The 10,359-nt window shown below is 54.4% G+C and overlaps 1 protein-coding gene across 1 annotated transcript in view; it reads right to left on the reverse strand.

Annotated features, from left to right (window-relative positions):
* Positions 1-10,359, reverse strand: part of OTOA (otoancorin) — a 77,871-nt gene that overhangs the window by 57,503 nt on the left and 10,009 nt on the right. The window contains exons 7-8 of the mRNA XM_066276847.1: positions 6,503-6,738; positions 3,423-3,526 (exon numbers count right to left, since the gene is read on the reverse strand). Coding sequence (XP_066132944.1) covers positions 3,423-3,526; positions 6,503-6,738 — 340 coding nt within the window. The remainder of the gene's footprint in view (positions 1-3,422; positions 3,527-6,502; positions 6,739-10,359) is intronic.

A 10,359-nucleotide genomic window follows, 5' to 3' on the forward strand; every position in this document is an offset into this window, starting at 1 on the left:
GAAGTCTTAAGACCACAAAATAGGAGTCTTATTTTCAGCTCGCTTAGTTACTAAACCGTCTGGCATCTTCAAATACGTCCGATTTCCTTGCATTCCTAACAGCAACCATCATTGCCTTCCTTCCTGAGGTCCCCACGTTACTACCCGCTGGAGCCAAACCGAACGACGCGGACACGCCTCCGAGGTTCGCCAAACCCTTGCTCGCCGGGGGCCCTTCTCGCAAGCGAACACACCTTTCACCGAACTGACCCCTCTGCTCCCAAATCCCAAATCCGGACTGGGAGCTCAAACAGCTCCTCCTCCTCAAAGCCTCTCCTGGTCCCTGCGGGATTCCCAGAGGATGCTCACTCTAGTCCAGACATCTGAAATTCCCCATCTGCGGGAGGACAATGAGACTGGAGGGATCGTCATGTCGAGATGCACTGCTGATGGGACTGCAAATGGGTGCAGCCACCGTGGAAGAGAAGCATCAACTCTTCATTGTGGCACCTTAGTTGTTCATTGACTGCTTTCTCATATGTCTCTTGATCGGGAGGTGGGGGGGGGGGGCTACAGAAGATCAAGTGACCCCTTCCTCAAGCCAGTGACCTTTGGGCTTGAGCCAGCAACCATGGGGTCATGTCTACGACCCCGCGCTCAAGCCGGCAACCTCGGGGTCTCGAACCTGGGTCCTTCACGTCCCAGTCCGACGCTCCATCCACTGCGCCACCGCCTGGTCAGGCTCATTTATTGTAGTTTAGTTTAATCAAGAAATGTCCCACAGGGCTTTTAGAAGGGAGGTGTGTCTCTGACTAAATTACGTCAGGAAGGACTTCGGGGAGGGCAGAGGTCTAGGTGGCTTTCTAGGTTTGCATTCTGTGGGGTTCAGAGTTCTGGAGTCGTAGCGATGCGTCAGGCAGAGGGAATTTGGGATGCACTGGAGATGCTGATTAGTTTTCCCTTGAGTGCTCATTACATACAAATCCCAGAGCTTCACTCCAGGACGAGGAGTGACCGGCACCCTCCACACCCCAACCTCTCCGTCCTCCTGCTCGCCACACAGTCACGCCCACCCCCGTGCTTTCCCCTCCCTCTGCCTGGACGCCCTCCCCCCAGAGCCGGCATGACTGCTTCGACCTCCCGTACTGGTGTCCACTGAAAGGTCGGGTCCTCTCCGACCCCTCAGCCCAGGGGCTGGCAAACTACACACAGCCCAGGGGCCGGCAAACTACACACAGCCCAGGGGCCGGCTTCCGTACGGCCGGCAGGCTTGGGCTTCACAGTGAGCAGTGGGTGAAAGGAAAGCGAAAAGAAAAAGAATATTTTGCGGCACGTGGAAAGTATATGAAATTCAAATTTCAGTGTCCACAGTAAGGTTTCATCGGGACATGGCCACGCCTGCCTGTCCATTGTCTCTGTTTGTTTTCTCTGCAACGTCTGAGTTGAATAGTTAGAGACCACAGGTCCACAAAGTCTGAAATATTTACTCTGTCGCTTTGTAAAAAGAAATGTGCGCTAAGCCCTGTCTCTCTATCTCTCTCTCTCTCCCTCTCTCTCTCCCTCTTTCTTTCTCCTTCTCTTTTTCCCTACCTCCCTCCCTCCCTCTCTCTCTCTATCTCTCTCTCCCTCTTTCTCTTCCTCTCTTTCTTCCTCCCTCTCTTCACCACCCCCTACAACAGAACCACAGAGCCAGGAGAACACACACTGTCTTAAGTCCTTCTGCAGTCCCAGCAGCTGACGGACAGTAGGTTTTTAAAAAGTGTTTTAAAAGTGTATTATCTTTATGTTACTGACATTGAACAAGTTAAAGCGATCTTTAAAAAAAATGTTTTATGCCTCACCAGGCGGTGGCGCAGTGGATAGAGCGTCGGACTGGGATGCGGAAGACCCAGGTTCGAAACTCCGAGGTCGCCAGCTTGAGCGCAGGCTCATCTGGTTTGAGCAAAAGCCCACCAGCTTGAACCCAAGGTCGCTGGCTCCAGCAATGGGTTACTCGGTCTGCTGAAGGCCCGCGGTCAAGGCACATATGAGAAAGCAATCAATGAACAACTAAGGTGTTGCAACGCGCAATGAAAAACTAGTGATTGATGCTTCTCATCTCTCTCCGTTCCTGTCTGTCTGTCCCTGTCTATCTCTCTCTCTGACTCACTCTCTGTCTCTGTAAAAAATAAATAAATAAACTTAAAAAAAATGTTTTATTACTAATCTACATAAGCCATTCTTTTTCTATAGTTCTCTTTTTTTCAATTGTGGTAAAATAAAACATAAATTTACCATTATGTGCCCTGGCCAGTTGGCTCAGTGGTAGAGCATCAGCCCAGCGTGTAGATGTCCTGGGTTCAATTCCTGGTCAGGACACACAGGAAAAGTGCCCATCTGCTTCTCCACCCTTCTCTCTCTCTCTCTCTCTCTCTCTCTCTCTTTCTCTCTTTCCCTCCAGCAGCCATGGCTCGAATGGTTAAACAAAAGTTGGCCTCAGGCACTGAGGATGGCTCCATGGCCTCTGCCTCAGGCGCTAAGAAGAGCTTGGTTGCTGAGCAATGGAGCTACAACCCAGATGGGCAGAGCATCACCCCCTAGAGGGCTTGCCTGGTGGATCCCAGTCAGGGTGCATGCGGGAGTCTGTCTCTGCCTCCCCACCTCTCACTTAATATATATAAAATATATATATATTACCATTCTGTTAGGTGTATTTTAAGTGAATTAGCAGCTTGACTGAGACCGTGACTCACACACACAGTTCAGTGTGCAGTTCGGGGGCGTTAAGCACATTCACACAGTTTTGCAGACATCCCACCACCCATCGTCAGAACGCTTTTCCATCTTGCACAACTGAAACTCTACTCCTTAGACCCCAGCCCCCCCACACACACCCTCTCCCAGCCCTGACAACCATCATTCTACTTTGTCCCTATGAATCTGACTCTCTGTCCTCCCCTCCAGGGACACAGTCAGGTTTTCATCAACACCTGCCAAATAAATGAACCCTGACCTGTTCCTGCTTTGGTTGCCAGGCAGCTGAGCGCTAAATTTCTGCACTTAATTTCCTAGATTCTCTTTTTAAAAAAATCATATCGTGCCCCTTGAACACAGGCGTGTTATACAGATTTTGAACCTGCGACCTTCTTCGAAAGGCTCTCAACCAATCTAGGAGGCTGGCAGCATCTACACACACCCCACCAGGAAACCGGACCACGCCGTCGACCGGAGGGTACGAGGGCGTCCTCAGCGCAGACTCCCACACCTGAAACGTGCACAGGGCGGGGGGAGGGCACGTGTTTCACGCCACAGGACACACCAAAACCCCTTCTGGAAGTTGGGGGAGGGGCAGGGGAAAATCCCAGGTGACCCTGAAATCCAATCCCCGTCCGCAGAGAGGAAGCACCCCTTTCTCAAGGAGGGGCGCCCCCTAACACGTGCCGGCGCCTCAGGGGTGGGCTCACCGGTGGTGTTGGAGGGAGTCTGCAGAACCGCCCTCATCCAGGAGTAGAGCGCTCTCTGGGAGTGGGCTGAGGTTCGGTCGTAGAGGTCTTTGAACACCGCAGACCTAAAGGATACAACGCGGGTGGTCACAGAGGGAACAGACAGGTGCAGGGCTGACCCGAGGTGGGTCCAAGCAGCTACCGTTCCCCCAAGCTCTCTTGTGTTTAAGAAAAAAAAAAAAAAAAAAAGGAAAAAGGAAACAGCAGTAGAGCATTGGCCCGGCGTGCAGGAGTCCCGGGTTCGATTCCCGGCCAGGGCACACAGGAGAAGCGCCCATCTGCTTCTCCACCCCTCCCCCTCTCCTTCCTCTCTGTCTCTCTCTTCCCCTCCCTCAGCCAAGGCTCCATTGGAGCAAAGATGGCCCGGGCGCTAGGATGGCTCTGTGGCCTCTGCCTCAGGCGCTAGAATGGCTCTGGTTGCAACAGATCCATTGGTGGGCAACGCCCCCTGGTGGTGGGCGTGCCGGGTGGATCCCGGTCGGGCACATGCGGTTGTCTGTCTCTCTGCCCCCCCCCCAGCTTCTCACTTCAGAAAAATACAAAAAATAATAAAAAATAAAAAACCTCTTTCTGCTCTCACGATAGAGGGAGCTCTCCCCATCTCTTCTCTGACCCTCCACGAAATGCCCGCCCAAGACTGGTCTCCACTTCCTCACCTCACGGTCAGCCGTTTGGCCGGGGTTGTTACCAGCCTGGTTGAGATTAGGGTTCCCACACACAGTCCCCCCGGGGAAAGTGCAAATCCGCCCACGGTTTTCAGTGCCTCCCCAGAGCTGTATGGCCAGCACCACAGTCGATTCTAGAGCATTGTAGGGACCTCCGAAAGGAACCCTGAACCCTGCAGCTAGCACCCCTCACCCCCTCGGGTCATCCCCACGCCTGCAAACCACACGTCTCCTCTCTGTCTCTGGGCAGATTTGCTTCTTCTGGACATTTCAGGTCAATGGAGTCAGACGACGGGTCACCTCTGTGCCTGGCTGCTTCCACTGCACGTGACGTTTCCCAGGTTCACGGACGCTGTAGCGTGTGCTAGTGCGTCATTCCTTTTAATGACCAGATAATAACATTCCAGCGGACGGACAGACCACATCTGGTCTATCCACCCCTCAGCTGACAGGCGCGAGAGTGGCTTCTGCCTTGGGGTCTATTCTGAATAACGCCGCTGTCGACATTCAGGTACAAACTTTTTCCGTGGACACGTGTTCCTATCTCTGGGGTCCGTGCCCAGCGGGGGACTTGCTGGGTCATGCGGCAACTCTGCCGTCAGCCCCTTTGAGAGACTTCCAGATGGTTTCCCAAAGGAGCGGCTCCATTTAGCGTTCTCGCCACAGTGTGTGGGGGTCCTGGCTCCCCATCCTCACCGGCACTTGCTAGTGCCTGACGTTTTGCTGACAGACACCTTGCTGGGTGTGAAGTGTGCAGGTCACTTTTTTTCTTATTTTAGCAAGAGAGACAGACAGAGAGAGGGACAGATAGGGACAGACAGGAAGGGAGAGAGATGAGAAGCATCAATTCTTCATTGCGGCTCCTTAGTTGTTCATTGATTGCTTTCTCATATGTGCCTTGATCTGGGGGCATCCAGCTGAGCCAATGACCCCCTGCTCAAGCCAGTGACCTTTGGGCTCAAGTCAGTGACCGTGGGGTCACGTCTATGATCTTACGCTCACGCCAGTGACCTCAGGGTTTTGAACCTGGGTCCTCTGCATCCCAGGCCGATGCTCTATCCACTGTGCCACCGCCTGGTCAGGTTTGCAGGTCCCTTTTAAGCCACCAATATCTGGTTTCCTCACCACCATTCCATTCCTCATGCCCCAAGTCACCAGTGACCTCCTTGCTGCCGTACCCAGGGGGCCCACGGGGTCCAGATATGAGCTGAGCCTTCTTCATGGCATTGGGCGCCGATCACTGCTGCGGCTCATCCTGCAAAGAGCCGAGTCTCCTGGCCTTGCCAGGTCTTCCTCCACGCCCCCCACCACCACCACCAATGACCAGTCCACCAGCCTTCTCTAAGCTTAAACGCTGTCCCTGCTATTTCTCCGGGCCGACGGTCCCTTCAGTCCAGCTTCAAACCTTTCTGCCTTTTTCTTTTTATTTTGTTTGTTTACTTCTTTTTGTGGGTGGTGGTCGCTCTGTTTTCCCAATTGGAGCGGGTAAAAAGGACAGGACGTGAGATATGGTTCTGGGGAAATGGTCAACGTCCTGTAGGGGAGGGCTTGCCCACTGGCAAAGAGGCCAGGGTCGTGGCACTGTTTTCTAATTATTGTCTTTACGTTATGACTACTTTTACTTACGACGAATAATCCTGATTTCCCATCTACAGTCATGGTATCAAGTTTGCTCTTGAAACAAATATTAGGTGAACTGACTGAGTCTCTACAAACAAACCAAAGGAGTAAATACTCCGTACCTCCCCGTGTATAAGACGCACCTTTCCCCCAAAACATTTGGGATCTAAAAACCGGGTGTGTCTTATCCAGTGGTCGCAGGAGTTTTTTTTTACTTGCATTTCCCGCTTTGTCGTGCTTGTTTTGGCGCTCGTGGTTGAAGACGGGGACCCGTCCTCAGACACAGAGGGGGACAAGCTCGTGGAAGGGAGTTTCGACAGTGACGAGGAGTGGTATGAACTTTATGATGAAGGAAACTTGAGTTCAATCACTTTATGTAAGACTTTTTTTTTTTAAAGTTTCGGGCCCCCACATGAAGGTGCGTCTCATACACGGGAGCGTCTTACACGTGGGGACACACGGTGTTCGGTGACCCGACCGTGTCTCTATGAACAAACGCAGGGAGTGATCACAGCACCGTGAGCGTGGATCTCGCAGTAACCATGACGATGGCACCAGGAGGACTGAGACCCCCGGGGGGGAGGCACTGTCTCAACCAAACCATCTTCAGACTCCGCAGCTGGAGGCTCCCGCCCCAGACCTCACCCGTTAACGGGGGGCCGGCCGCCTTCCCCCCTCTGCCCTGCGTTACCCACCCGCCCCCGGGGGGCCCCCACGCTCTGAGGGGCCGCGAGAGGGGCCGGGAGGGGCACTCACAGGTTCTTGAAGGCGTCCTCGCGCAGGTCCCGGGGCAGCGTCCCCGTGACGTCGGGCTGCAGGAGGCTGCCCGGGGACCCCCGCAGCACCTGGCCCAGCACCTGCACGCACTCCAGGGCGCTCAGCACCTGGAAGCACCGCTCCAGGGTGACGCGGACCAGGCTGCGGTTCACGCCTGGGCTCTGCAGGGCCTGTGTGCGGAGCTCACCCAGGTCCAGGACGACGCCTTCCAGCTGCTAAAGGAGGGACAGAAGCAGCAGCTCAGGGGGTGGTCTCGAGAAGAAGGGGCGGGGTCTCCCCATTCGGAAGCCGTGAAGGGACCCCCGCTCGGCAGCGGCGAGGAAGAGCAGGACCGCCGTGGACCACGCTGCTGTGGCCGCCCCTCCACAGAGCCGGGCCAAGGCCCCCCACCGGCTTCACCACACCACACACTTTCTCTCCCTGAGGGGCAGCAGCACTGTGACCGACAGTCACACCTCGGCCCTTCCTCGGTCCAGCGGCCACCGCTCCCCACCCCCTCCGCCTGGACCTGGTCAGCAAACCGTGGCTCTTTGGCCCCTTGAGTGCCGCTCATCCACAAAATACCACGTGCGGGCGCTACCTGGATAAGGAATGTACCTCCCTATATATAGTTAAGTTTAAAAAATTTGGCTCTCAAAAGAAATTTCAATCGTTGTACTGTTGATATCTGGCTCTGCTGACTAACGAGTTTGCTGACCACCGCCGGCCAGCTCATCCGTTAGCTCCTCCTCAGCGGTCACAGAGAGGGGGCTGTCCCCCCCTCCGGGGAGACCAACTCTCCCTCCACTGCGGGCTCCCAGACTCTGTGATGCACTGGAGATGTTCTGGGGTGGTCTTTCCCCCGAGCCGGCGGTGCTCAGCTCTCTGACTGCACACATCGACATCTGGGGCAGGGGTCCCCCTGCGCCGTCATGGAAGCTGATGTAGCTGGTCTGGGGCAGAGTCCTGGCTTCTGATTCTAGCGTGGGGTTGGACCGGGGGACTGTCAGGACATACGCTTAGTGGGACACCAGCTGCCTAGAAGACACTGAGAAATGACCGTGAAGTGAAGGAAGGAAGGAAGGAAGGAAGGAAGGAAGGAAGGAAGGAAGGAAGGAAGGAAGGAAGGAAGGAATGACGCCTATGAACAACGGGATCCAGTAATGCTGACAGGCTTGAGTCACCACCTGACTGGGCCCTCTGTCCTTCACCCAACACGCCCTCCAAAAACAACAGCCACTATTTATTGACCGAGCACTGACTACACGCCAGGCACGGCCCCACGCATGGAGTAAAGATACATCTTCTCATAAATCCCCAGGACAGTCCTATGGGGTAAGCCCACAGGTTCAAGGGTCAGGAAGTCTTAGATTCAAATCCCAGGCCCTCCACTTATTATCTGTGTATCCTTGAGTAGAGTGAATCACTCATCTTGTTTAAGTCTCTTTCTCCAACCCTGGCCGGTTGGCTCAGTGGTAAAGCGTCAGCCCAGCATGTGGAAGTCCAGGGTTCAATTCCCGGCCAGGGCACACAGGAGAAGTGCCCATCTGCTTCTCCACCCCTCCCCCTCTCCTTCCCCTCTGTCTCTCTCTCCCCCTCCCACAGCCAAGGCTCCATTGGAGCAAGGTTGGCCCGGGCGCTGAGGATGGCTCCATGGCCTCCGCCTCAGGTGCTAGAATGGCTCTGGCCACAATGGAGCAATGGCCCAGATGGGCAGAGCATCACCTCCTGGTGGGCATGCCAGGTGGATTCCCGGTCGGGTGCATGCGGGAGTCTGTCTCTCTGCCTCCCCGCTTCTCACTTAATAATAATAATAAAAGAAAGTCTCTGTTTCCTCCTCTTTAATGGGAATAAAAATCAGTGCCTACCTCTTAGATTTTACATTAAGACTTGAACGAGATAATAAATGCAAGGTGCATAGTGAACATTGGGCGAACCTCGCACAAACGTCACCTGCTCAAGATCACAGGTGATGAGAAACAAGGGGGAATAAGCAACCTGCTTCAACGGACACCGCCCTGGACTCTGAAAGACGCGAGTCTCGGGTCCAAACCCTCACGGCCACCAGCCACTGACTGCAGAGGGCAAAGCAGTGCTGTTGGTGAGCGCAATGCAGGTCATCTTCAGCAGGCGTCTGCAGACAGGGTTTAGGACATCTGCAGACACCGGGGAACACGGCACCCTCGCGCTCGGGGCCGGAGAGCTGACACCCGGCATTTCATTCGAGGGATGAGCTTGGGCACCAGACCTCCCAGGGGACGGCAGCGCCTTGGACCTGTCATGGTGGGGGGGGGGCAGGCACTTCTGTAACACACTGCAGTTCTCGCTCCCATCTGGAAACCTCCTTTACACTCAACTCTCCCTCGAAATGACAGGCACTGTTAGACCCGCCACTCAAACTTGTTACGGCACGTGCGAAAGAGACACAGAAATGACTACACTCCAGTCTTGGTTTCCTATATATTTTCTATATATTTCTATGTGTTTTTCTATATATTCCTATATATTTTGATTAATGGCTTTCCATAGAACAGGCCTCTTTTGTAATCATCTGTATTTTATTTTATAGATTTTTTTTTTAATTGAGTGAGAGGCAGAGAGGCAGAGAGACAGACTCCCACATGTGCCTGACTGGGATCCACCCGGAAAGCACACTAGGGGGTGATGCTCTACACATCTAGGACTGCTGCTCCGTTGCTCGGCAACAGAGCTATTTCAGAGCCTGAGTAGGAGGCCATGGAGCCATCCTCAGCGCCCATGGCCAACTTGCTCGAACCATTCAAGCCTTGGCTGCAGGAGGGGAAGAGAGAGAGATAGAGAAGGGGTTGGGGTGGAGAAGCAGATGGGCCCTGGCCGGTTGGCTCAGCGGTAGAGCGTCAGCCTAGCGTGCGGAGGACCCGGGTTCGATTTCCAGCCAGGGCACACAGGAGAAGCGCCCATTTGCTTCTCCACCCCTCCGCCGCGCCTTCCTCTCTGTCTCTCTCTTCCCCTCCTGCAGCCAAGGCTCCATTGGAGAAAAGATGGCCCGGGCGCTGGGGATGGCTCTGTGGCCTCTGCCTCAGGCGCTAGAGTGGCTCTGGTCGCAACATGGCGACGCCCAGGATGGGCAGAGCATCGCCCCCTGGTGGGCGTGCCAGGTGGATCCCGGTCGGGCGCATGCGGGAGTCTGTCTGTCTCTCCCTGTTTCCAGCTTCAGAAAAATGCAAAAAAAAAAAAAAGAAGCAGATGGGCACCTCTCCTGTGTGCCCTGGCCAGGAATCGAACCTGAGACATCCACATACTGGGCCAATGCTCTACCGCTGAACCAACTGGCCAGGACTATTTTATAGATTTTAACACACTATTTTGAGGAGGGCTAGATGCCGGAAGGTCTCACAGCACCTGTCAGGAGGCCCGGTTCCAGCCCAGATTGGCCACTTCCGAGCTGCACAACCCAAGGCTACCGCCCCACCTCTCTGAGCCCATTCCCTGGCCTGTTCCCTGGCCTGTATATTGAAATGGTAAGATTCTTGTGATCCTTATTTCAGAAGATCCTGAGAGGATTCAGTGGACGTGTGCAGGTTCCATCTTTAGAGCGCTGTTGGCAAACTAGGGTCCACAGGCCCAATCTGGCCCTCCGCCCGCTTTTGTGAGTAAAGTGTTGCTAGAGCTCAGCCACACCCCCCTCATCCACCTGCTGTAACAACTGCTTTCTCGCTACCAAGGCAGAATCGAGTAGTTGTGACCGAAACTGTACGACCTGCAGAGCCTAAAATACTGACTACCTGGCCCTTTACAGAAACAGTCTCCTGACCACGCCCTGAGGACCTGACAAACCACCCCCCATAACCATTCATCACCATCATTTTCACAGACCA

The sequence above is a fragment of the Saccopteryx bilineata genome, chromosome 4 (assembly GCF_036850765.1).
Source record: "Saccopteryx bilineata isolate mSacBil1 chromosome 4, mSacBil1_pri_phased_curated, whole genome shotgun sequence".
Taxonomy (NCBI): domain Eukaryota; kingdom Metazoa; phylum Chordata; class Mammalia; order Chiroptera; family Emballonuridae; genus Saccopteryx; species Saccopteryx bilineata.